A 24,039-nucleotide genomic window follows, 5' to 3' on the forward strand; every position below is an offset into this window, starting at 1 on the left:
TTGACAGATTCTTACTGATTTTCATTTTGTTCAGTATAATCACAGAGACTTCATCTTGTTCAGTATTGTTGCACATGTTGGATGTTTTCACTCTGCATGTGCATTGATCTCAGTTTCACTGTGGAGGAATTGGCCTCTACAGTCACTGACCATTGTCCTGCATTCCTATGAATGAAAGAGCTGAGGCTAACAAAGGAGGGATTTAAGCAAATGCAGTCACACATACAGCGTTTTGCTTGGGGGTGAGAACCAAGATACCAGTCACAGGAAATGTGAGTTTTGAGAGAGAGGTGAAGAAAGACAGCCAAGGCCATAGCCAGAAGTGTCATGATGCAGGAGGCCTAAGGGGTTGGGGAATTTTGTTTTTTTAAAAAAAAATAATTTCTGCAGCAATCGCTGCAGGACAGGCAACACACAAAATCCAGCTAGTCTGATATTCTTTACAATTACCTAATTGCATCAAATGCCAATGAAATAGCATTTAATTGTTTTTTTATTCGTAGGCCAGAAAGGTAGGAACAAGTTTACCATTTAGTAAGCTATCAGGCAGCATTCTGCCTGCACATTTTCCTTATCTCGCTATTAGTAAATGAGCTAGTGCTGGGATCTATTGACCATGTGGTGCTCTAGCTAATTTCAGCCTCTTAAAGACTTCTAGATGCAGCCTAGCTCCACCAACCCAGGCTAAGCATTGGCACCTCCTGGGCATAAAGGGGTATAGGTAGGATTGCCATATTCCCCAAAGTGAAAATCCAGTCAAAGTTGTTGAGCGGCAAACATCTCCACCCAAAAACTATGTCTTTGGGGAGCATTTTTCTAATAAAATTGCCCTAGTTGCCATATGTACGGATTTTCCTGGACATTTTTCTGATTCAGGAAACATCTGCCCAGACGCCATTTTGACACTCCGATTCCGAACATATGGCAGCCCTAGTATAGGACTTTTTTCCAGCTCACTCTTGCTTGAGCAGCAAAGTCTATGTTAGTTCTAATGTGTCTTGCATTTCTGGGCTTGCTTCTTAGTCCTCCGGTTGTCCTCCAGTCCTGCTTCCTGTGTTGCCTTCTGATTCTGTTCACTCTTCAGTCCTGACTACTGGCTTGAACCTGCCACTTGGTTGCCATTGACTCTTGATTGCCTTTGCATGCTGGCTTCCAGTTCCTGACAGTATCAAGCCTGTGGTTTTTGAGAGGCTGCCTGTGGCATTCAAGGCACAGATAAGAGTCTCCTGTTATTGGGGTAGTGAAGGAAGCATGGATAATGAATATATAACACAGGTTCCTGTTAGTGTGACTTGCAAGCAGATGCAAAGCAGATTTCAGACTCTGCTAGAATTCACAGATTGGATTTGAAAGTAACATATAGGCCTGTAACCAGATGTTGCAGTGAGTCATCACATTGTTGTTCTTCAAGGTTCCAGCTAGCCTCAAACAGAAGCGTTGTAGTTCTGTTCATTTTTAAGGGGGAGTGTAAGCAAAGAGATATCTCTCTCATTCTGCTCCCATAAGGCCTTCCCTTGATGCAAGATCATTTGGATTTTATTGTATAGGTAAATAGCAAGGTTGTGGAGAGTAGTGAAGGTAGAAGGCATCTTTCCCTGCTTTCCTTCCAGTTGGGACATCACCGTATGGTGCAGGAAAGAGAGTTTGTGGTTTTCGTCTTAACTCTAATAGCCCATCCAGGATACTTTGCGTAAGCTGCTAGTTCTCATTGCACTGTTTTTGATTCCCCTGCCTTGGTTTTTCCCCATTTTATTTTATTTTATTTTGTCTGTGTGTGCGTGTGTGTGCGCGCGCGTGCGTGCGTGCGTGTGTGCGTGCGTGTGCGCTTCTGCAAACTTGGAGGGTTCCCCAAGTCTGCTGCTACCTCCCTCTCGTGCATGGATGGTACGGTTTTGGCTATATAAGGTTGGCACTGGGAAACTGAATTCTCTTTTGGTGTATATGACACCTTCAATTGCAGGTGGTACTCTGTGCTAAAATGAGAAATAGCATGTGCTCAGCCCTCTGGTTTACAGTATAAAAGTAAACTCACTGTTAGGGAGAAAGAGAAAGGGAAATGGGAGGCGAATCAGTTGGGAAAAGCCACAGTGAATACCAGTTACACTCATTTTTGAGGTGGTAAACCTTAGAATGGGAGAATGATCTATTTGCACAGCAAAAATGTCAAATCCTGGTATGACATTTACTTTAACCATCATGATAAGAATGAGATACTGAATTAAAGTACAGAAGACATAGATTCAGATTTTTTATCAATTTACATTTACACAACCATTACATTCGACAAGAAGGTAAAATAAACGCAAAGATAAATCCTTTTGACAGTTTAAAATCTCTGTAGTTACCTTCTGCAGAAGCTTTCCCTAGCCTTGAAGATTAAGAAATCAGTACATATTGATATTATTTTGTTATAGTTTTTATGGTTGATTTCTGTACAGCCTACACAGGACAAGCTACTGAAGACAGATATAGATATACATATAACGGGTGTATTGATCAACTTCTTCCTTGGAATATTGAGTTTTTCTAGCCAAAATTGGAAGCATGTAAATAAAAAAATGAATTGAATGCAAGAGCCATAAAACAAATCCATCCCAAACCCTGGGATCATTATATTCTTGCTGATGATTCCAAGCTGTAACATGCTCTACAAATTCCCCACTAGATCATGAGCAGTTAGTAGGCTTGATAAATGAGCTAGGCTGCAATCTCAAACAGATTGTATTTGCATACTTCTCAGGCTAGTGTCAAAATGACAGGATAGAAATCTACCAAATGTTAAATGAATGTTGCCAAACAATTGAGGAGGGACAGGGACGCTGCCATATATGACTACCAACACAGCTTGTCTTAGCACTATTTACATATTTAAAAGGAGATTGTTGCCCTACCCTGAATCCCCACTTGACATCATTGTTGCCACCATTGAGCAAATAGGTAATGCCCAATGCTAGTCATACTCTGAATAGACCCATTGAAATGAAGGAGATTAATAAATAAATTTACTCCCATTAGTCTACTCTGAGTAAAATTTAAGTGCAACCCTGCATGTTGTCACAGGGATAATTTTTTCAACACTAAGAACTGCATCCACACCATATATTTAAAGCACTATTATACCACTTTAGGCAGTCGTGGATTTCCCCCAAATAATCCTGGGTATTGTAGCTTGTTAAGAGTGCTGAAAGTTGTTAGGAGATCCCTACAGAGCTGAAATCCTCAGAATTCCCTGGAAAGAGAGGTTGGTTGTTGAACAAAGACGGTTAAAGTTGTGTAATAGTGCTTTAAATATATGGTGCAGATGTGGACTATGAATGCACATGCAGTGTCATTAAAAATAGGGATTGGAAGAGTGGTTGAAACAGCAGCGGTAGATATGGTGCAAAAAGTGAGTGGTGAATTTACATCTAAAACAAGCTGGAGGGACAACAGACTATGAATGGATTTTCTTGTGATCAAATTAGTCAGAAGGTTTGCATGCTAAGGGTGATTTTAAAAACTGCTATCCACTATGACATTGGGTTCTTCCATTAGAGTTGCCACTGATACTTGATAATTGACAGCCTTGCGTCCAGGTCTAGGTTGCAGGGTTTGGACTGCTTCCTGAAAAACATGATACGTGTTACAGGAGCCTTGAGTAGAAGGCGTTTCTCAAAATAAAGTGGAGACACTTTGCCCAAGGAGAGAGCTCTGCTTGTGCAAGGTTGCGATTGTGAGCAGTTCTCCCACTTCCTCAGCATCTTCATGCCTCATTCCAGACTCCTCAGGCAGACCCACTGACCCTTTAGAGAAGATTTCCATGTGGTACATGGGACTCTGAAGAGAAAGGTACTGGAAATTCTCCCTCCACAAATTCCTTTCACCTTGCCACAACTGTGACAACATTCACAGTTTCTGCTGAATGGGAGTCTCAGTCTCATTAGCTGCTGTTGATTTTGTGCAGGGGTCTGTCTTGAGCAGTGGTGCCTTTCAACCTACTAGGGGCATTCTTGTTCCAGCCAACCAGCCATGCCTCCCCTTCAAGCACCAATCACTCCAGTAGTGGTGAATGTAGTGGGATGACCCACCTGATACTGACACCAGTGCTGCTTAGCTGGATGAGTCTGGGCAGAGCTGCAAGGTCAGAGTTGCATGGGCGCATCCGTGGCAAAGCTTAATTGACAGCAGAAATCCCACTTGCTTGCCCAGTCCAAAGGACAGCCCCACTTGCCACGCTGAAGTTGTGCCCATCCCATTCCCATATAATGAGGCCCAAGGGGTTCTCTCCCTTGTTGAATCATCTTAGCTTGCTTAGCTATACACAGCACTTGTTGTACCTTTGAACCTTCTTTTGCCTATGTACCATGCTGATTTGAGCTTTAAAGATTTTGATGGAAACCATACTCCAAATTCAAGTTCTTCATCCTCCAGCAAAAACCAGGGAAAACTGTTGACTTGAGCAAGGACCAGGCAAGGTCCTATGCACAAATGCAGATTCCAGAGCACTAGTACAGAGAAGGACACAGGGTTGTATCCAACTAAGTTCTACTCAGAGTAGTCCCACTGAAATTAATGGACCTAGGTTAGCAATGTCCATGAATTTCAATGGAAATACTCTGGGTAGAACTAACATTGGTTACAACCCAGGAAGCTCTTAGGCATGAAAGATATAGAACATGAGCAAGCATGGGTCAAATACAGAGCTTTCAGGACCTTAGATAAGTCACTGAACTCCCGTCCAATCTCTTCTCTGCTCCAAGGACACCCATCATGTGGCTTTGGACTACATCATATGCTTTGGACTACAACTCCCATTATCACTAGCCATGCTGCTGGGGTTGATGGGAGTTGTGGTTTAAAACATCTGGAGGGAATCACATTGGTGACCCTACAAACTGAACTCTTTTATATCTCCTGGCCCTGACAATCCCTGCTGAGCTTTGTCCATCTCCAAGAGTGGGAAGTCCAGGCCTAGGTCCTGGACCTAAGCACCCCGTTAGGTAACAATTTCCAACTCGAACACTGCTTCTGTTGGTGATCAAAATCTGGGGAGCATGAAGTTTCTAATGAGGAGGGGCCTGGTAGCTCTGTCAAGTGAAGCTCAGGCAGTGCTGTTCTGGGCAGGCTGTCTGTCTTCATTCAGGGGTTTTGGTTTTCAAGGGCCCCTGGTTGTCAACTTCTGGCTTACTTACAGGGTTTGATGCCAAATGCTGGTGCTGGCTGTTCCATGTCTGTGGCTGAGACTTGGCTGCTGGCCAACGTCCAAGTCAAACCAATTCCAGTGCTGCAAGCTGGTCGCCAGGCATCTTTTTGCCTGCTGGAACATGGACAAATATCACATCTATCAAATGGCAAGGAATAATCTTCTTCCATCAGTGGTAGTGGGGGTGGACTAATAACTATATTCATTTGTATTGATTACAGTAGTGGATATTAATTCAATATATCGGCTGCATCATCACAATAAAGTTTATACCATCAAGCCAAAAGTTAGAAATAGAAAAGCAATTGCATTAATTGGAGCATTTCTTTTCCAAGGTGCACCTCATCTAGAGCTGAATTATGGTAATATAATGCACTCTTCTGTCACTCCTGATATTTCCATGACAGCATTTCCTTTCTCATGCAAATGCATTTATGGATGGGAAAATGCCAGAGAGAGTGGTGCGCTGGCATCCTGTTTTGTCATTTGCCTTGCAGTACTTTACATTCTGCTTGTCATGATACCTCTATTGAGTAAACCACTGATGCTCAAGGTCTACTAATATGTTTAAATGGTAGATCAATGTTGTCTCTCTCTGTACAAGATAGTCATAATAAATTAAGCCTCTTTCAGAAAGCTGGCAACTGAACTGCCCTATAAGTTTAGCATGTTGTGCTGGCAGAACTTTGATGAAGAAAAGAGAAGGACTAAACTAAGAAGAGGCAGAGAGCAAACCAACAAAAAATCAGTTACAGAAATGAATCTTAGCATCTCCACAAAGAGCAAATTGTCTGCTAGATTCCAAGAAAGCGATACATGCACTTGGCTTGAAGCATCAGTAGCAATTAACAATAATGAGCTTCACTTCTAAATAAATGAGAACAGACCTGGGGGGAGATGCTTCTATCTAAACAGTCTGGCAAAGGCTGTGTTCCCTAAATAACCTTAGCTGAACTGACACATTCCAAATGATCAGAAGCCAGTTTTTAGTGATATCCCCTTTGAGAAGAGGATAAAGCCAGGATGGATGTACTCCTGAATAGAATGGTGCTGTGTGTAGATGAATGTTCAGTAGCTGGTTATCCCTGTACAAAGCCTGGCACTTTGGAGTGTCATCTAAGCTTCCCTGCAAAGGAAAATGAGGGGGGTGGCTAAGCAACAACCATGGAAATAGGACTTGGCAACAGGTCATCTTGGAGTGAGAGTAAAGTTGCTTCAGGGCCTTGCCAAAACTGTAGCCAAAACTGAGTTAAGGACTCACCACACTGAGTCTGCAAGATGGCACCCTGGCATGAAACAAGTCTGATCTTCTTTAACATATTTAGTCACCGATAGAGGTATAGTCTTATAGCAAGTGTAGAAGTGAAAATGTTAGCATCCTGATGCAGGAGTTCTATATAGGATGGCATAACCCCAGAGACACTGTGTCCCTCCCTAGCTTCAATGTACAGGTAACTCGCTGATTACATGCATTTAACTTGTGCGCATTCGGCTTTACACGCTTTGTAGTAATAATTATAATGATAATAGTCCTAGACGTATTGTAATTCCTTTGCCTTCACTCTATTCAGACCCAAGATATTTCCCTTCTCTCCCCAACCCCATATCCCTAAACTGCAGCATGCAAAGAAAAACACACTACCCTTTTAAACTGAAAATGCAGTTCCTTATGCCAGGTTGAAAAAAGCCTCACCTTCCAAAATATCATCTTTCTACATACCAGGTTACTCATTTCTCTCTCTGCCCCCCTTTCAAAGGGAATTCCAATGAGAGACAGGTGGTCCCATGGGTGCAAGCCACCTTAGGTCTGGGCTTGACTCACTTGTGGGTCCTGATTCATCAGTTGAAGATCATGGTTGTGACTGAAAGACTGTAAACAAAACAGTGTCAGGAACTTTTTTTTTTACATATTTATAGGCTAATGGGGAAACTTGAGAGTTTGCACTCCAATTGTGGGACTGTGCAGCTTCGTTTAAATAGCTAAAATTGGTCCCTGAGAGTCCAGGTTTGCCTTCACTAGCAGTTTTTGGTCCTTTTTAAAGAAAATTCTTCATTTCTGGCCTGTTTTTATATTGGCTACCATGGCAACAGACCATTCAGGGGGAAAGGCGTCCTTCTGTACTGAAAGAAAAAGCAAAGGAAAGTGTAGCTACTGTGCAGGGCCAACCCAAGCCTTTTTGCTGCCTGAGGCAATGATAGCACATTCCTCATTCCATGTACTAACCCAACCAAATAGGCAGCTAAATCTTAGTAGGGTGTGACAGTGCCCTCCACTGCTCCTGAGAGCAGCAGCCTAGTTTAGAAGAAGGCAAGCTATTCTATATGGCACACACAGCTCTGCCCCCTATCACTTACCTCAGTATCTGCTGCCTGAAGCAGCCGCCTTAGTCTACCTAATGGTAGGGCCAGCCCTGTTGGTGTGGACAGGGCACCTGAAAACAAACATACTTCATTGTAAAAGCAAAAAAAATGACACAGCTGTCTTTTTAGCCCCTCCAAGTGCTCTACAGCTTTAGAATACAAACGTAGGAAGTATCCTATGCCCCAGAAGACCCTATTTACCAGGGATGTGTCTGGTAAATATCTGGTCCTATTTTGCAACCGTTTTGTAAGCTTCTTCAAGGATGTCTTGTTATGTTTAAAATGTTGCATGCCTAGAGGTTATCCAATTTAGGGTTCCTTCAATCTCTGGGTGGCACACTAGTAAAGAATAAATAATAGCCATTTCTTACCAGCTTCTCTCCAGGCTAGTTTATACACACTCTTGCACACCTCTCTATCCTTCATCCAGTCAAGCACGAAGCATTGTCAGAGTTCAAGGACACATTGCAGTCTGGCAAGAACACTCAAGGAGGATGAGAAGCATTGTCAGAGTTCAAGGGCACATTGCAGTCTGGCAAGAACACTCAAGGAGGATGAGAAGCAATGCCAGTGCAGGGTGAAGCTGGGGATAGAGGTTGGGGTTGGGGTGTGGCATTAGGAGAGTCCTAGGGCTAAATAGAGAGACCCAGAGATTTGCATTTGGACCCAAGATGAGGTTCCCTAGCCATGTTTAATGTGGCATTCACATGAAGGACTAGTCTGGTCCTTAGTAAAGGGTAGGGGCACCTTTACTTTACTATGCATGCGTATAAATGCATTCTAGTCCAGCACTCTGTCATCCAGTGGCCAATCAGATGCTTATGAGAAGTCCACAAGCAGGACTTGCATGCAGCAATGCTCTCCCTGTTTGCAATTCTCAGAAGGTATGCAGAGACATACTGCCTCTGACTGTGGAGGCAGAACGTAGCCACTAATAGCCTTATCATCAATGAATTTGTCTAATCCTCTCTCAAAGCCTTCCAAGTCAGTGGTCATCACTACAGAGTCACTTCTCACACTTTCCTTTAGGTTGCAAGCCTGCAACAGGGCCCTTGGCCTTTTAAACATTCTATGCAGTTCCTTGTGACATCAAGTGTTTGTGATTTATTTATTTTAAACTCTAAACCATCATGCCCCTCATCTGGACCGAGGAATGCCCTAAGCACCTATATTTTACTAAGTTAACATTGTAGCTCTGATAAACCAGAAAAAATCAACAGTGATAATGAAAACCATTAGGGGTGATGGCTCCACTGGAAGGTTACAATATTGAAAGTGTTGCTTAAGAGCTATCCGTGCTAAAATATGTCATACCTGGAGATGCCTGGCATTGAACCTGCAACCTTCCACATGCAAGTAGGTGCACTACTACTGAGCTACATACCTTTCCACCCTTGCCTGGAGCACCTTTACATGCAGAGCCCCCCTTTATATGCACCCAATGTGCAGTCACCAGAGGCAGGGGGGAATGGTGGTTAGTGATCCCACTCTCCTATGTGTGTTCAGTGAATGCATAGGAGCTGCAAATACACCCTATGGTGACTGATAGTGCACCTCTGAATGCAAAATAGACACATTTTTGTCTGGATTTATCCTGTCATAAATCTGGGCAAGATCTGCATCAGTTACCTCTGCCATTTGTGTTGCCAAAGTAACTCTGACGCTAAAAGCTTGTATTTGTAGACCACATGACCTGTAACCATGGAGATCTCATCCCTGTGATTCGTCACAACGTGATTTAGCTGCTTGTTCCTTAGCAGCACCGGGGCAAGGCAGATGGGGAAAGGAATTAATTAGAGATGGGGAATTTATCTTTTTGCAGTGTAACTGACCAGTGGCTTAAATCTGTCCTCCAATGATGCTCAACTTGTATGAGTAGAAAAAGCTACACACAATCCATCAAGGTTCTATAACAGAAACAGCATGAGCTAGGGACTGGAGGATACTGCTAATATCCAGTTGGGGTGTTAAACACGACAAGGGTTTGACCTAGGAATATGCGAAACTCCATTTAGAAATTTCCTCTGTGATGCTTTACATACAGCTGTGGAGCATGCCAGGGGCAAGAAGCGCTGGGAAAACCATTGCAGAGATGAGGGGCAAGGAACACTGGGAAATTAGCAGTGTGTTTGTTTGTTTGTTTGTTTGTTTGTTTGTTTTTGTTTGTTTAGTGCCATCACCACAGTACTTCAGAGCTCAAGAAAGCAGCTCCTTGCCACAAGGAGCTTACCATCTAAGAATTGGTATGGGAAAAACAATATGAGAAAGAAGGCAGGGGTAAATAAGGAAGCAATATGTATTTGTTTCAACCCATCTGTTGAGCATTCATTCTGATTTTGTTGCAGGAAGGTTAGATGTCATTGCATCAAAACGAGCAGTATCCTACACTTTTCAATGCATTCTCCCATCACTTTCCTTATCACAAAAAGTCCCATCATTTGGGGAAGCAAGTTTATTGCACATGAACTCCTAATCCACTATCATTGATAGCAACCTGGATTTGCCGTACCCAAAACAATGCCCTCAGTCTGGAAGCACCCTCAGTTGCCCATGCTTAGGCTTCTCGACTGGCTGGATCACAATAAGGCATGAGAGATGGGCGATTGTGCAAAGGCTTTGTGGGTTTTGAAGAGGGGTGTGAAGGAAGGAGGCAGTTCCAAGCATGCAATAGCAAAGGAGTACTTCTTTTGAAGAAGTAGGAATCCTTCAGATGGTAGAGGGTGGTGGAGCTGGAGCAGCAAAGATCATGAGACAGATGCCAGAGAAGGGAGGAGAGAATGAAGACCTCTCTTTCCCTTTCTCCATTCCCCTGTTGCTAATGATAGACCAGCAGCAAAGGTATGTGGGTGAGAAAAGGCAGGAGAAGAAGCAGGAAGCTGGATGCTCCCAGGCAGGACCAGAAGAGTGCTTGCTTTTCCCCCTCTTTCCTCCAGCCTTTTTTCTTGTGGGTCATGTAGTTTAGACAGGCAGGAACTCTCTTGTTTTAACTTATGGTATGTAAGACTCTTTGGGAGTCTTTTTGGCTAAAAAGCAGGGTACAAAAGCAATAAGTAAATAAATAGTACTGGGCTATCTCCAACAACTGCAGAGATGGAGGCTGAGGAACAGGGGCTTACCTAGTGTGATTGTGGCAAATAGCTCATACTCTTTGCTGCTACACTGCCACCAGACAGGTAGTGTGGTGCAGTGGTTAGTGTCAGTCAAGGCTGAGTTCAGATCTCCACAAAGCTTACTGGGTGACTTTGGGTTCAGTCACCCTATCTCTGCCAAAAGTACTACATAGGGTGACTGCAAAGATAAAAGTTAGCAGTGGTTGTAATAAAAGTTAGGGAAATTGTGGAATAAAAATGCAGTAAATAGTACCCACTCTCTTATACCAGGTTCTGCATTTTCTGCTCACACAGAAGCCAAATAGTCATTGATTATTATGCAGCAGTTCATCAGGAGTAGGAGAATTCCCTACAGTGTACATTTCTTAGATCCAGCAGAGCAAGAAAAGGAGGTCCGTGTCTCCATGTCTACAGAGTACAATAGTCTCCTTAACTTAGGTGGAGAAAATTTTAAACAGCACAGTAGATAATGTTGAATTAAATGCAGCGTTGGTTTTAAAATGCAACCAGCTCTGGAGATATGAAAGCAACCAGTATTGCTGGAACAGGGCCTAATGACCAGATGTTACATTATATGTGAGACTACCATGTTATCCACCAGTGTGGGTGAAATGCTTCTTTCTTCCCTTTGGTATGATGTGATGCAGTAATGATTCATTCGGTGTTGTGGCTGTGTTTTCTGCTACATTTGACTATGAGTTTCTTTCCATACGCTTCTGAAGATCTATCAAACCATGCACGAATGCTTGTGTTTACTAAAAAGCAGCTACAGAGGCAGGGAGCTATCTGACCAAGCGTTGGTAGAGGGCATTGATCCAGTTACTGTCAGTGAGCTGCAAAGCAGAAGGCATGCAGACATAATATAGGTGCCTGTATCTTTCCCCCTCGATGACTAATAACAAGACTTCCCAGGTGAGCAGATGGATGGGGGACCATGGAAAAGATTGGCAACTCTTGCCACCTCTATATTATGGCCTTGATCTAACTCATGGTCAGAATACAGCCTGACAAAGACCCCTATGTAGATCTATTATGAAGAAGAGGCAAGGGCCCCACAGAGAATCCCAGTACAACTGGGACCTAGAAAGGCCCCTTATACTCCTTAGGCAGCCCAAAATACCTAGCAACAATGGAAGCTGCTCTATATTGAGTCAGACTATTGGCCCATCTAGCTGAGTAGTGTCTACACCAGAGGTGGGGGAACTTTGGCCCTCTAGATGTTGTTGTGTTGTTGGACTGCAACTCCCATCATCCTTGACCAGCATGCTGCCTGGGTCTGATGGGAGTTGGGACTTACCAACATTTGAAGGGCCACATGTTCCCCATCTGTGGTCTACACTCACTGGCAATGGCAATCCGTTATTTCAGAGAGGTGATGTTCCCAGCTCTACCTACAGATGCTGGGATTGAATGCTTCCTCTGTGGATCCACATCCTTAGTGCAATGGTATTATGGACAGAAACTTCACAAACTGCTCTTCCCTTTTCCCACTTCTATATGCAGCATATAAACCAGCTGTAAGAAATGCAGGTAATGCCTTCAATTGTAATGTGGCACGTGAACCAGTCCTGAGAGGGCAGTACTTTGCAAACTGAGAAATGAAACACAAGGCAATTAAGTGTTATTGTATCCCACTTGAGTCAGAACTCCTTAAACATTTACTCGGTGCGTATGGGGGCTGGTAAATTGTTTCATTTAGACACTAATGACTTTGTGCTTTTAGAGAAATTCCAAATGAGCCTGAAGATTGGAAATGGTGGATGGGAGTCTCAGCAGTCTTTATTCAGCTGAGCAATAGAGGTGGCAAAGTACACTGGGGGAAAGGAAAGGGTTGGACTGGAAGGATTCACCAAGCTGCTTTCTGTTCTTGAGTCCAGACTAGCTTCATTTTACTGGCACCTTCATTGCTTATCTCAATGCTGATTTGTTCCTTCTGGACCACTTATCCCCACTTGGCCTTGAAGCTCACTCGGTGACCTTGGGCCAGTCACTGCCTCTCAGCCAAAGTGACATCACAGGGTTGTTATGAGGATTAAATGAGGAGGGGAGAAACCATGTTCTTGGAAGAAAAAAGCAGGATATAAATGCAATAGACATATAAAATAAATCATTTATACAGGTATTTCATAAAATAACTGCTTGATATACATGGTTTGATTGTAAAAAACAAACAAACCTAAAAGTGGTTAAAAATAGCTAACTAACACACCTTTTAGCAACTGGTATTGTGTTCACAGGGTCTAAAAGCAGGAAGGGGGGCAGGCATATTCCTGCAACCCCCAGCCCTACACGGATGTGCCAGGTATTGAAATTGGGGCCTTTGGCATACAAACCAGCTTCTCTTCTACTGAGCTGTAGCCCTTAAGTAAGGTGGTCTGTTGTAAAAGAGGACAGGGTCCTTGCAATTTTAAGTTATGTAAAGAAATAGTAATAATAATAAATTAAATAAATAAATGTTACAGAAGCAAGGGCAAAGAGCCTGCACAGCAGAGGGGACAGCAATGCTTTGCACCAAATATTTTCATGCCTTTTCAGTATTTTTATTTGGCATATATGTTGCTCACAATCAAGAGAAAAGCAGGGGGAGTCAACATGGTGCCCTTCAATGGCCAGGGATGATTAGATTTTCTGTCCAAAAACAGCTGGACTTCCCCTGGAGTAAAGTAACCACAATGAACACTTGTAGATTACACTGCTTTTTCAAAATAGAGACACAGAGAAAGAATACTGGACATATCCAAAAGTGGGTCTTTAAACTTGGCTAATTCTTTTGCTGCTCTCTACAACAAAACTATTTTTCTGTCCCCTAGAAATCTGATACAGCTCCATCTATGCATAGAATTTCTTTTTTACAGTTCTCTCCTAACTCCCTCCATCTGCATTCAATACACAGAGCAGCCTTATTTTTATATATTAAAAATTGGAATCATATTGTTTTCTTTCCCAGCACCTGTTGCTCAAATTATGGAGAATTTGCCTATAAGCACACCTTGAGCTTTTCCCCAGAGGGTTAAACCTGATACTGTGTATGAGAGAAAAATGCAAGGGAAGCTTATTTCCTTCCACTGAGCATGAGATATGGGCATGCAGCAACTACTTTAATCACCATTTTTTGGCTGCCAGCCCAAAACCACATATTTGTGAGTAGTCCATTACTTTTCTTTTTCTTTTGGCAAAGAAATAGATCCAGGATTTGGGTGATAAGTCTCACCTAGCAGTCTAACATGCTTGCTCAGTCATTCAGATCTGGAACTATTTCCAGCTTTGGTACAGCAAACCCTTATAGTTTGCTAAGAAATTCTAAATGGCTTTATTTGCTGTCAAAAAGCTTGCAAAATAAGTGATTGGCAAGGATCCCTTGCTAAAGTATTAGTGGTGCAGTGAGGATGTGGTGTAGCAGCTACACCACAGTTTAGTGTGAGGAGAATGATAGAGACTTGAACTTGTACACTCCATTCCTGGTGTAGCTGCAAGAAGAAATTGTTTTACTTCCAGTTTCCATTTACCACATCTTACATTATTTGTACCCAACAAACTGTGGTTAATCTTAACACTGGTTTGTTTGAAACAAGCAAATTTCAAACCATGGGTTAGGAAGGTGGCTTGTTTTAGCAATTGGGATCCTCTTAAGGAAGGGTCCTGCTTTTGTGCAGGGCTTGAAGGACCCCTCTATGCCCGGCTCTTTCTTCTATTGGTCCTGCAATCGCGCCACCTCTAGGCAGCCAATCAGGCCGCTTGGCGCAATCGTGAGGGATATAAATCGGCAGCGGGACACGTCATGCTCACTTGCTTCCCACCGCCAAAGACCCACCCTCCCGCCCTCTTCTGTGTCAGTGGCCTGGCCTTGCTTGGGACTTTGGTTGGTCGCCTGTTTTGCCTCCAGAGGCCTGGTAGGAATTTCTCCACTTGGCAAATTGGCACTGGCCATTTGGTTTTCGCCTACCTCCCAGCAATTGTCACAACTTTGTAAGGTTTGGCGGTTAGGCATTGACTCTATGAGGGATGTGGGAGGGGAGGTGCGGCCATTACCTGCCCCTCCATGAAAAAGGGTATTCCATTAAAGGAATCCAGGGGTCCTGGATCTCGTCCAAAGTCCACTTGAGGGGCTAGGGCCATGCCAGGACCATGGGAACATTGGGGCGAGCTTCCGTTGATCTACATCGATGTAGCTCCCTCGTTGGGTTACCTTCTAGACTCCCTGCGAGGCGGGCAGAAGTCAGTTATAGTTCGTCAATGCCTAAGCCAATACCGCTCACTTTGTGTAATTCAATAAAGTTGTGGCCTAAATTTTGCCCAGCAACCTTAATCTTAAATATGTATCTGTGTGAATTCTTTTACGGGGGCGTGTCCTGAGGCCCTCGAGACGCAAACCATGTTTAAGTTTATGATATTACGTATTGTATCTTTTTCTGTGCTGTAAGTCGCTTGGAGACCTTCAGGTGACAAGCAACTAATAAGTTTAAGAAATAACTAAAATAAATTTAGTGAGGTACTTTTCAAAAGCTTTTTGTTATTCTTAAGTACACAGTACACATGCTGCTTTCGCTTCAGCAAGACTTGTTCTATATGCTTGGTAATTCTATCTTAAATCTATCTTAAATCATACTTTCCACCAAGTTCCCAAGAACATACATTAAGCTAACCAGTCTGTAATTTCCCAGATCCCTACTGGATCTCTTTTTTAAAAAAAAGTTTTATGGCCCTCAGAAACAGAGACTTATATTAGGAAGGAGTTGTGTATTTTCATCATAAGATTAGCAATTTCACATTTGAGGATTGCAGTCTTAATATTCAATATTCTCTTTTAACACTTGGTTGAATGGGTTCATTTTTATATCACTAATGTACTGCACACCTTTCTCATCCAATTTTTGGTACTTCAACATGTTCTCATTGGGCTAAAGATTCGAGTTCATTTCTATTTGCGTCATGAAATATGCTTGCATTCAAAGGTGAACTGTTTTTTGTTTGTTTGCTTGTTTGTTTGTTTATGTGCATCACAAAGGGGATGTAACTTGGGCATTTGTTACCTTATAGGTGAAAGAAGCAATGCAAAGAATCCATGACAGAGGCAACATAGGAAAATTAATTTTGGATGTGGAGAAAACACCAACTCCATTGGTAAGTGAAAATAAGTTTTAGGCAGTGGTGACTAATTTCTTTTTTGGACAGATGGTCACATTCACTATTGTTGAACCCTCTGGGGGGCACATTGCAGCAGTGGGTGTTGCCCAAAATGGGCATGGTTCCCTATTTGTGGAATGCTCTCTTGACCAATTCTGTGCCTGGTTCCATGAGGTTTTATCATCTCTTAACAATGCATTTAGAGGTTTGGACAGCATCCATTTCTCCACCCATTTCTGGGAGGGGAGTTCTTATTAAAAAAAAAAAAAGCCCTTTCAATTGTTCCAAATGGAAGGCAAATTAGAGCTCGCATAAGTTTCTTTCTGGCTTTGGGGTGTATTGGGAGAATGGGAAGTGTTGGATCAGTTCCTTTCTCTACACTGTTGCTCCTACATGCCCCCTTTTCAGTCTTACTGGCATCAGCACTCTGCCAATCAGCAGGACAAGGGGCATAGAAGTTTCTGCTGCTACAGAGAAGTGTCATCCAACATCTGATCTCCTTCTCCAAAGCCAGAATTCTTTCTCTGCCCTTGGCGTGGAAGATCTCATGATCTATATAACCCTGGGACATTCTCCCAGGGAACATAGAATTGCAAAGTTACACTGGATTAACAAGAAAGGAACAGTCATTTGCAAACAGCCTTCACTTTAATTAATCAAGTTCATGAAATCTACACATTTTTACATCAACACAGACCCGGCGAGACCACTGTGTATATGAAGGGCATTTATTGGCAAACTTTACAAGTATTTTCCTAAGGGACTGTATTTTACTTTTCATCAATGCCCTGCTCATTTTTTCTTGGTTGCTATATAGGACATATTTCATTGTGGTGAAAGAGTGATGGAGGATTCTACACATAATTCATTCACTGGTTCCATTTCTTTTTATGGCCTAAGAACTAAATTTCTGAACAGTTTGCTTTCCATAACAATCTGAACTCTTGCTTTTTAATAGATAATGTGGACACAATGCGTAATTCATTTATAGAACTTGTTGCTGCAAGATGTAGTGATGGCCACTGACTTTGGTGGCTTTTAAAAAAGGATTAGGCAAATTAATGTAGGAAAATAGATCCATAAATAAGTTGTAGGGTGCCTCTAAACTGTCAGTATTTTGTGGGAGTTATGCAAATGTATGCCAGAACATCCAGTCTGTGCATGTGAAATGGATTAAAGTGCTCTGTTTCCCTAGCACAACAAATCTACTTGTTAAAAGAATCCGACTTTTTGCAGTTGGAAAGTGATGTAGAGAATACATTTAAAAGCTTGCAATGGATGAATGACTAACATCCTGCAAAAATATAATAATGAATGCTCAGTAAAGACTGGATATAATTAATCTTCACATCAGTTTTGCGCCAGAAAATCAGGATGAATGCTCATTAAAAGTAGGTCATCTGAAGTTGCCCCAAGCCATAATGGAAGTTATCTCCACTCTTAGAGATAGTATGCCATTGAGTACCAGTTGCTGAAGGCAAAACAGCATGGGAAGGCTGTTGCTTTCAAACTCCACTGGTGATTAAGTGATAACACATGTCCCCAAACCCTTGGTGAGTTAGGGACTTCCCATGCATGCGAAGTCAGGCTCTGGTGGATTGAGCAGATGAGAACAATAGTGGGTCCAATTGTCAATAAGGCAGTTTCTGCACATCAGTTAGCCTAATAAAGTTATTGACATAATATGGATTTGGAGCTGTATTCAAATTTAAATTTTACTCAGAGCAAAACAATTGAAATTCATGGACATGACTAGGGATGGGACTTGTTGCTTTTCTTAACTCAGTTTGCATTTGCAGTTTTTATCACAGTTGCTCAGTCCATGATGCCACTGATCTCCTTACTCCTTACTGCAGTACACTGGTACCTCGGTTTAAGAACAGCCTTATTTACGAACTATTCGGTTTATGAACTCCACAAAACTGGAAGTAGTGTCCCGGTTTGTGAACTTTACCTCAGTCTAAGAACGGAAGCCGAACGGTGGAAGGGCAGCGGTGGTGGGAGGCCTCATTAGGGAAAGCACACCTTGGGTTAAGAACGGTCAGTTTAAGAACGGACTTCCGGAACAGATTAAGTTTGTAAACCAAGGTACCACTGCTTGTTGTGCAGCCTTAAATGTCAACAGTGAACTTGGTTCTGATGTCAATCTTTATCATTCTAACCAAAAGAAATGTGAGCTGCAAATCACCTGCCCCCAGGGCACACAAGAATAACTTCTGTCCTTTGGGCCACCTCCCAGTGTGATCCTTTCTTCGCCCCACAGTGGGATCGTGTATTAGAATACAATAGAATTGAACTCAGTGAAACTTACTTCTGAGTAAACATGCATAAGATATGCTTTTGACTCTGGTCCCTTGAGGCAAAAGCTTGGCAAAAGCTTGTTTCCTCCTTGGCAGGGGGTTGGACTCGATGGCCCTTGTGGTCTCTTCCAACTCTATGAAAATATGATTCTATGATTCTATGTTCACTCTGGATAATCAGTATCACAGGACATTTGCAAGATCTCTGTTTGTGAACATGCATTCTTTTTTCTTTAATGGCTTTGAGATCACTTTTTGTGAACTTAGGCATAACTAACTTTGGTCCATCAATTTTAATAACTCTACTGTGAGTAGAGCTAACATTGTATGTGTGCAACCTTTAATTTTTAAAAAATGTTGCCTTATGGGCCAACTCTGCTATCCTTGGCATTTTTTCTTGACGCATTGCATAGAATCATAGGATCGTAAAGTTGGAAGGGACCAGCCCCCTGCCAAGCAGGAATCTCAACTAAAACATCCATGGCAGGTGGCCATCCAACCTCTTGGTTTCCTTTGTTTTGTTCATAGATGGCCAATGACAGTACAGAAACCAGTGAAGCTGGCGAAGAAGAAGAAGACCACGAGGGGGACAATGAGAATAAAGAGCGTATGCCATTCATCCAGCAATAGCTATGAGTGGAGGGAATGAAAGCGGGAAGAATTGATAGAGCAAAAGAAGGGAAGATGACTGGGAGGTCCATTTTGTGCACCAGTGAACAAATGCTCTAGTACAGTGTGTGTTGTTCTTTTTTTGTCTGCAGTCAGCTGAGCTATAAGCTGTTGATCATTGATGTTTTGAAACTCAAGTGCCATTCCCACCCAGTCCAGTATTATAACATTCCATCACATGGCACCCAGTTTGCCTGTTGAGTTCCTGTCTGAAGCCTTATTAGCATCCACATGTGAAATGTGAACGTCTTCTCTTGTGGTTTCAAAAAGGCAAGTTTTCAAGCCAGTTTTAGAAGGGTGATTTCTGGTTGGCTTCTTCTTAAACCTCACCTATTCCAATGGCCAGTGAAATGATTATAAAAACATTTATAATCATTTATTTCAGTGGGTGAGCTCACTCACCCACCTGCCTAAGGATAATTCTGTGGTGGACAAAATGGGTATGTGTACTCCTTTCAGCACTGCATATTAGGCATTATGAGAGAAGGCTGAGTAGGCTTGATTCCTGTCATTCTTTTTTAAAAAGAAAGAGAGAGAGTGCTTTGTGAATTGGGCCTCCATGTAAATAGGCCCACATATTAGACTCATACAACAGCTTATGTTGTTCAAGGTGGGAGAAAGCACCCACATTCTGCACTCCAAATTTCAACCTTTAACCAAATGATGGAGATCCCGAGCATCTCCATCTATACAAAGAGGGAAGACTGCCTTCAACACATATGTCAATTAGAATTTTCACCAAGGATTTATTGATGCTCCTACCTGTGCGAGGAGCTTTTAGAGGAAAGTGAGAACTTTTCTTTTGAAGCACAAATGCAGGCTGCTGACAGGACAGTTCACTATCCATTCGATCCCCTGATGATACTTCTGAACCAACAAGTCCTTCTTAAACTCTCAAGACAATAAAATACCTCATTTGTTCTTTATTGTTTGGTGTACAGGGAAATAGACTAGGTGACAGAAAAGCACTGTACATTAGTGGACAGAACCCATTAATTAATTGGGGGGAAAGTATTCAGTCCTGGTGCCAACAAATATGTTTAATGTTGGCCCATCTAAGTTTATTGCCTTATAAAGAAAAACATACATGACAGTTCCCCCCTCCCCAAATTCTAAAAAGTTCATTTGCCACAAAGAACTACAGAATTCCCTGATCATTCAAAAGTGCACTCTTAATATTTTTAAAGGTTGGTCAATGATAGACATCTCTGTACATCACATTGGGACAAATGTTTATTAATCCTTCATCCAAGCACCAAAACAGAGCTGACCTAATTTAAGTAATTCTTCTCTCAGTTTGAAGCACTTCACCACACACTGATCTAACTGAGAACCGTGTCAGGCCCCAAGAGAGAGGTCTCTTAGACTCCAGTGCCTGCCCTTCCGCATTGACACAGCTCACTCACACCCATGTAATTCTAGTATTGTACATCACACTAATTAAAGAAAACATCTCACCTAAATGTGTAGTTGAACTGTTAAACTTAACATCATTTTTCCAAGACAGCAAAGAAAAATCAGTTGCTAACCTTTTTCCTCACAGTGACAATGATGGATTTGGATTAACACAGTATGTCATTTTAATGATTCTCATTCTGGTATTTTTCTAATTTTCTCACATTGCGTTCTGTGTATAACTGTCTCCTTTGTTCACATGAAAATTGGATTTGGGTGGTAAATCATTATATATTGAGCCTACTAGCATTTAGCCTGACTCTAAATCAACAAAGCTACTGATATGAAAAAAATGTATAAGGATGAGAAATGCTTAAAAAGGGCCCGGCGGGGGGGGGGGGAGGGTGGAAGTATAATTGTCTAAGTGTTAGAAGAAATAATCAGATTTGTATGAACAGTTTAGCATAATTCCAGCATATCTCTTTATCCTATTCCTCATATAAAGTAAAAGTGCCATATTGGCTGCACTTTGCAGTTGGTGTGCAAGCAAAATGAAGCCATTTGGAATGTCATAGCCACTGGGACAGCAGCTGAGGTATTTAAAAGAAGCAGCCATTCATTTTTAATTAAAAAGTAAGGTAGAGCTAGAAGGGGCAGGTGTGAGATAGAACAACATTTAACTTACAGAGCAATCCTATGCACATTTACTCAGATGTAGGTCCCACTGTATTCCATGGAGCAGTATTTCAATCAAATAATTCCTCATACGTGACAATTCACACAATAAACCATAGTTATGAATGACCAGGTGTTTCATATACATTTGGGTCATTCTTTAGGTTAGTCAGGAACACGAAAAGAGCGGGCAGATACATCTCTCTAAATACTTTATTTGGGAGAGGGCAGGTCTGCTTAAGGCTTAAGGGTACTTGTCTCTGTTGAAATGAGCTGAGCCAGGACGTGGTTCATTTCTTTTACAGATGAACCAAAGAGAAAACAACAAAAGCCAGGAGCATGGAAAAAAAAGCATACTTTTTTAAAAAAATAATAATACCGAAGTAAATGCAAGTTGACTTTTAAAGTTGATTTCCCATGGTGAACTGACCTTCTGAATGCTGCAGAACGGGTCTAGGTTATGGCTCAACCCATCCTGACACAATCATGGCCTGAAAAGATTTTTCAGCAGGCAGAGTTATAATGTATACCAGCATTGGAGCATTCACAAGATGAGCTCCAGTATTCACTCCAGTACAGTCGTACCTTGGTTTTCGAACAGCTTAGTTCCCTAATGTTTTGGTTCCCAAACGATGCAAACCCGGAAGTGACTGTTCTGGTTTCTGAACTATTTTTGGAAGCCAAACGTCCGGCGGGGCTTCCACAGCTTCTGATTGGCTGCAGGAGCTTTGGTTTTTGAATGTTTTTGAAGTCGAACGGACTTTCGGAACGGATTCTGTTCGACTTCCAAGGTACGACTGTATTGTTGATTTAATCAGAATTGACTGTGTTACTCAATCCATGCATGTTTTCTGACAAGAGAGTCCCATGTCCAGTGGGATTACTCCCAGGTAGGTTTGCATAGCATAGTAACTTTAATACTGCAGATGCAAATCTAAGAAGACTTACTGCCACCTACTTTTTGCTGCACAAATTTTCACTTCATTTTGAACTAGGTGTGGCAAATATTACTCGCAAGAACTCACACCTAAGTTATAATCAAGCATTTATCCTGAGCATGCACAAAGTATAAAGGGGGCTGCTCACTGGTCCTACTCTGTCTACTCCTGACCTTTATGTGTTTAACATAAGGGTCTAAAGTGTGTTGTTTTTTAAAGTGCATTTAGAAACCCTGAGCCCTGCTCTCCATATCCTTTTTGGCATCACATGTTTAAGGCTGAACAACATTTGTTCTTGGTGTGATTCTCCTCAGAGTATTTCCATCGAACAAGACTGAAGATTAAACATTTTTCCTGAGTGTAAACTGAAGACACTACAAAACCAAGAGCCTAATCAGCACCAGATCAGGATTGTTGCTTTGCTTTAGAGATGCATTGATAGGGTCCAACTTGTAGGGGTCAATATGTAGTACAGTATTCCTAAGCATCTACTTTTGTTGATGAGGGTTGTGGATTCATGCCAAATTCAAAATGGACCAATTGCATCATAGGGATTTACAAATGCTGGCTGCTTCCAGGAGCAAATTGTGCAGCAAGATACACATACACATGTGCAATGTGTTCCATTAATGAGTCACACATATAGTTCAATCTCATTCTCAGTTCCGTAGTGTTATGCCTTTTTGTATCATCAGGAAGCAAGATGTGGGTGGAACTCTTTTGTTTGCTTTGAGATCTGATTGTGGGAATCACTCCAGGAGGCCTCCCATCCCTGGGAAATATTATTTTGGAACATTGCACTGAAAGAACATTTTGCTGTCAAGTTTAATCAGAGCTGTCCAGTTCATGCAAATTTACTATAACGAGGTTGAAACTGAAATCCCACCTTTATTGACCTCCACTTAATTTGCACCATTTTCACTAGAGTCAGGATTTGATCCTGATACTTAAGATTTAAGTACACTAACAGGTGCAAACCACATGAGACATTCATTCATGTTCTCTCCCTCCCTCCCTCCCTCCCTCCCTCTCATTCCTGGCTTGAAATTCTCAGAAAACTGCATTCTCCTACCATGCCAACATTGCATTGTTGCTCACTTCGAAAATGAGCCCCATACATACTCCCATCTGTTAGAGAGATGACTGGGAGCGCAAGGCCATTTCAGACTGTATGTTCCTTGTCTGGATTTGATGGCACTACAACAGTGCACATAATCACCCAATGCCCAATCTCAATTGTCCAATCAAATGCTTAGAAAGAGATTTAGAGAGATGGCCCGTTTCAAATACATTGGGGGAGCATGTAGCTGTGTGTTTGCTCCTCACAGATTTTTTTTTTTAAAAAAACCATTGTATTTTGAAAGTAAGGTAGAGTCTAGCCTTCAAATGATATGCTAGTATTCCTTGTGAGAGAGTATCCACATACGTAACTACTCCACATGCATTTTGAAGTGACACAAGTCTGCAAAGACTATGTCACCTTCTGTTCTTCACACCTATGTCTAATCACAAATTTAGCGTTCGCTTTCATGGGACTACTCTGAAGGACATGGCCCTATTTCTTTAAGTACAAATGGTTGAATCACCTCTCTTCTGGGTAGTAGAAGAGACTGCAGAAAGGGAGTTAGCATTTCCTCAGTGTTTTACTGGTACTGGGGAAACGGAATCATTACTGAACTCCAAACTGTAACACTGTCAGTGGGGTGCTTTCAATTTCTCTCTAATTAATTGGTTATTTTCTCCCAGTGAAAGCAAATTATTTCTCAATTTCGATAATGGAACTGTGAAGGCCTCTCTTTACCATCAGCCTGAAGGAAGAGAACCGGAACACTTGTTTTAATTGTTATTTGTTGCTTTAGAGCTTTTGTTATATTGTGCCTACCAAGCAAATGATGTTTACATGAAAATATGAATAAAATATTAAGCATAGCATTAACTTTGGCTGGTGTCGTTTAATAGAGAGTGCTGCTCCTGACCAGTGGCGTAGCGTGGGTTGTCAGCACCCGGGGCAAGGCAAGTAATTTGCGCCCCCTAACCCGTGGATTTGCACCCCCTAACCCTAACCCCCAAATGTTGCGCCCGGTGCGGCCGGCCCCCCCTGTACCCCCATGCTACGCCACTGCTCCTGACCAGAGGTGAGCTCAGGACGGGCCCATAGCTCAGTGACAGAGTAGACACTTTGAATGCAGATGTTCCCGAGTTCTGTCCCAAGAATCTCTGCTTAGAAGGACCTAAGATAGCAAAGGTAAGAAAGACCTCTAGTCTGAGACTTTGAAGAGCTAATA

The 24,039-nt window shown here is 42.1% G+C and overlaps 1 protein-coding gene across 2 annotated transcripts in view; it reads left to right on the plus strand.

Annotated features, from left to right (window-relative positions):
* The window catches only part of VAT1L (vesicle amine transport 1 like), a 52,116-nt gene extending 28,426 nt beyond the window's left edge, over positions 1–23,690 (plus strand). For both annotated transcript variants that reach the window (XM_081871956.1, XM_081871957.1), the window contains exons 8-9: positions 15,691–15,774; positions 18,606–23,690. In XM_081871956.1, coding sequence (XP_081728082.1) covers positions 15,691–15,774; positions 18,606–18,707 — 186 coding nt within the window. In that variant the 3' untranslated portion in view covers positions 18,708–23,690. The remainder of the gene's footprint in view (positions 1–15,690; positions 15,775–18,605) is intronic.
* The last annotated feature ends 349 nt before the right edge of the window (positions 23,691–24,039 follow it).

The sequence above is a fragment of the Podarcis erhardii genome, assembly GCF_964252035.2.
Source record: "Podarcis erhardii genome assembly, chromosome: 7".
Classification (NCBI taxonomy): domain Eukaryota; kingdom Metazoa; phylum Chordata; class Lepidosauria; order Squamata; family Lacertidae; genus Podarcis; species Podarcis erhardii.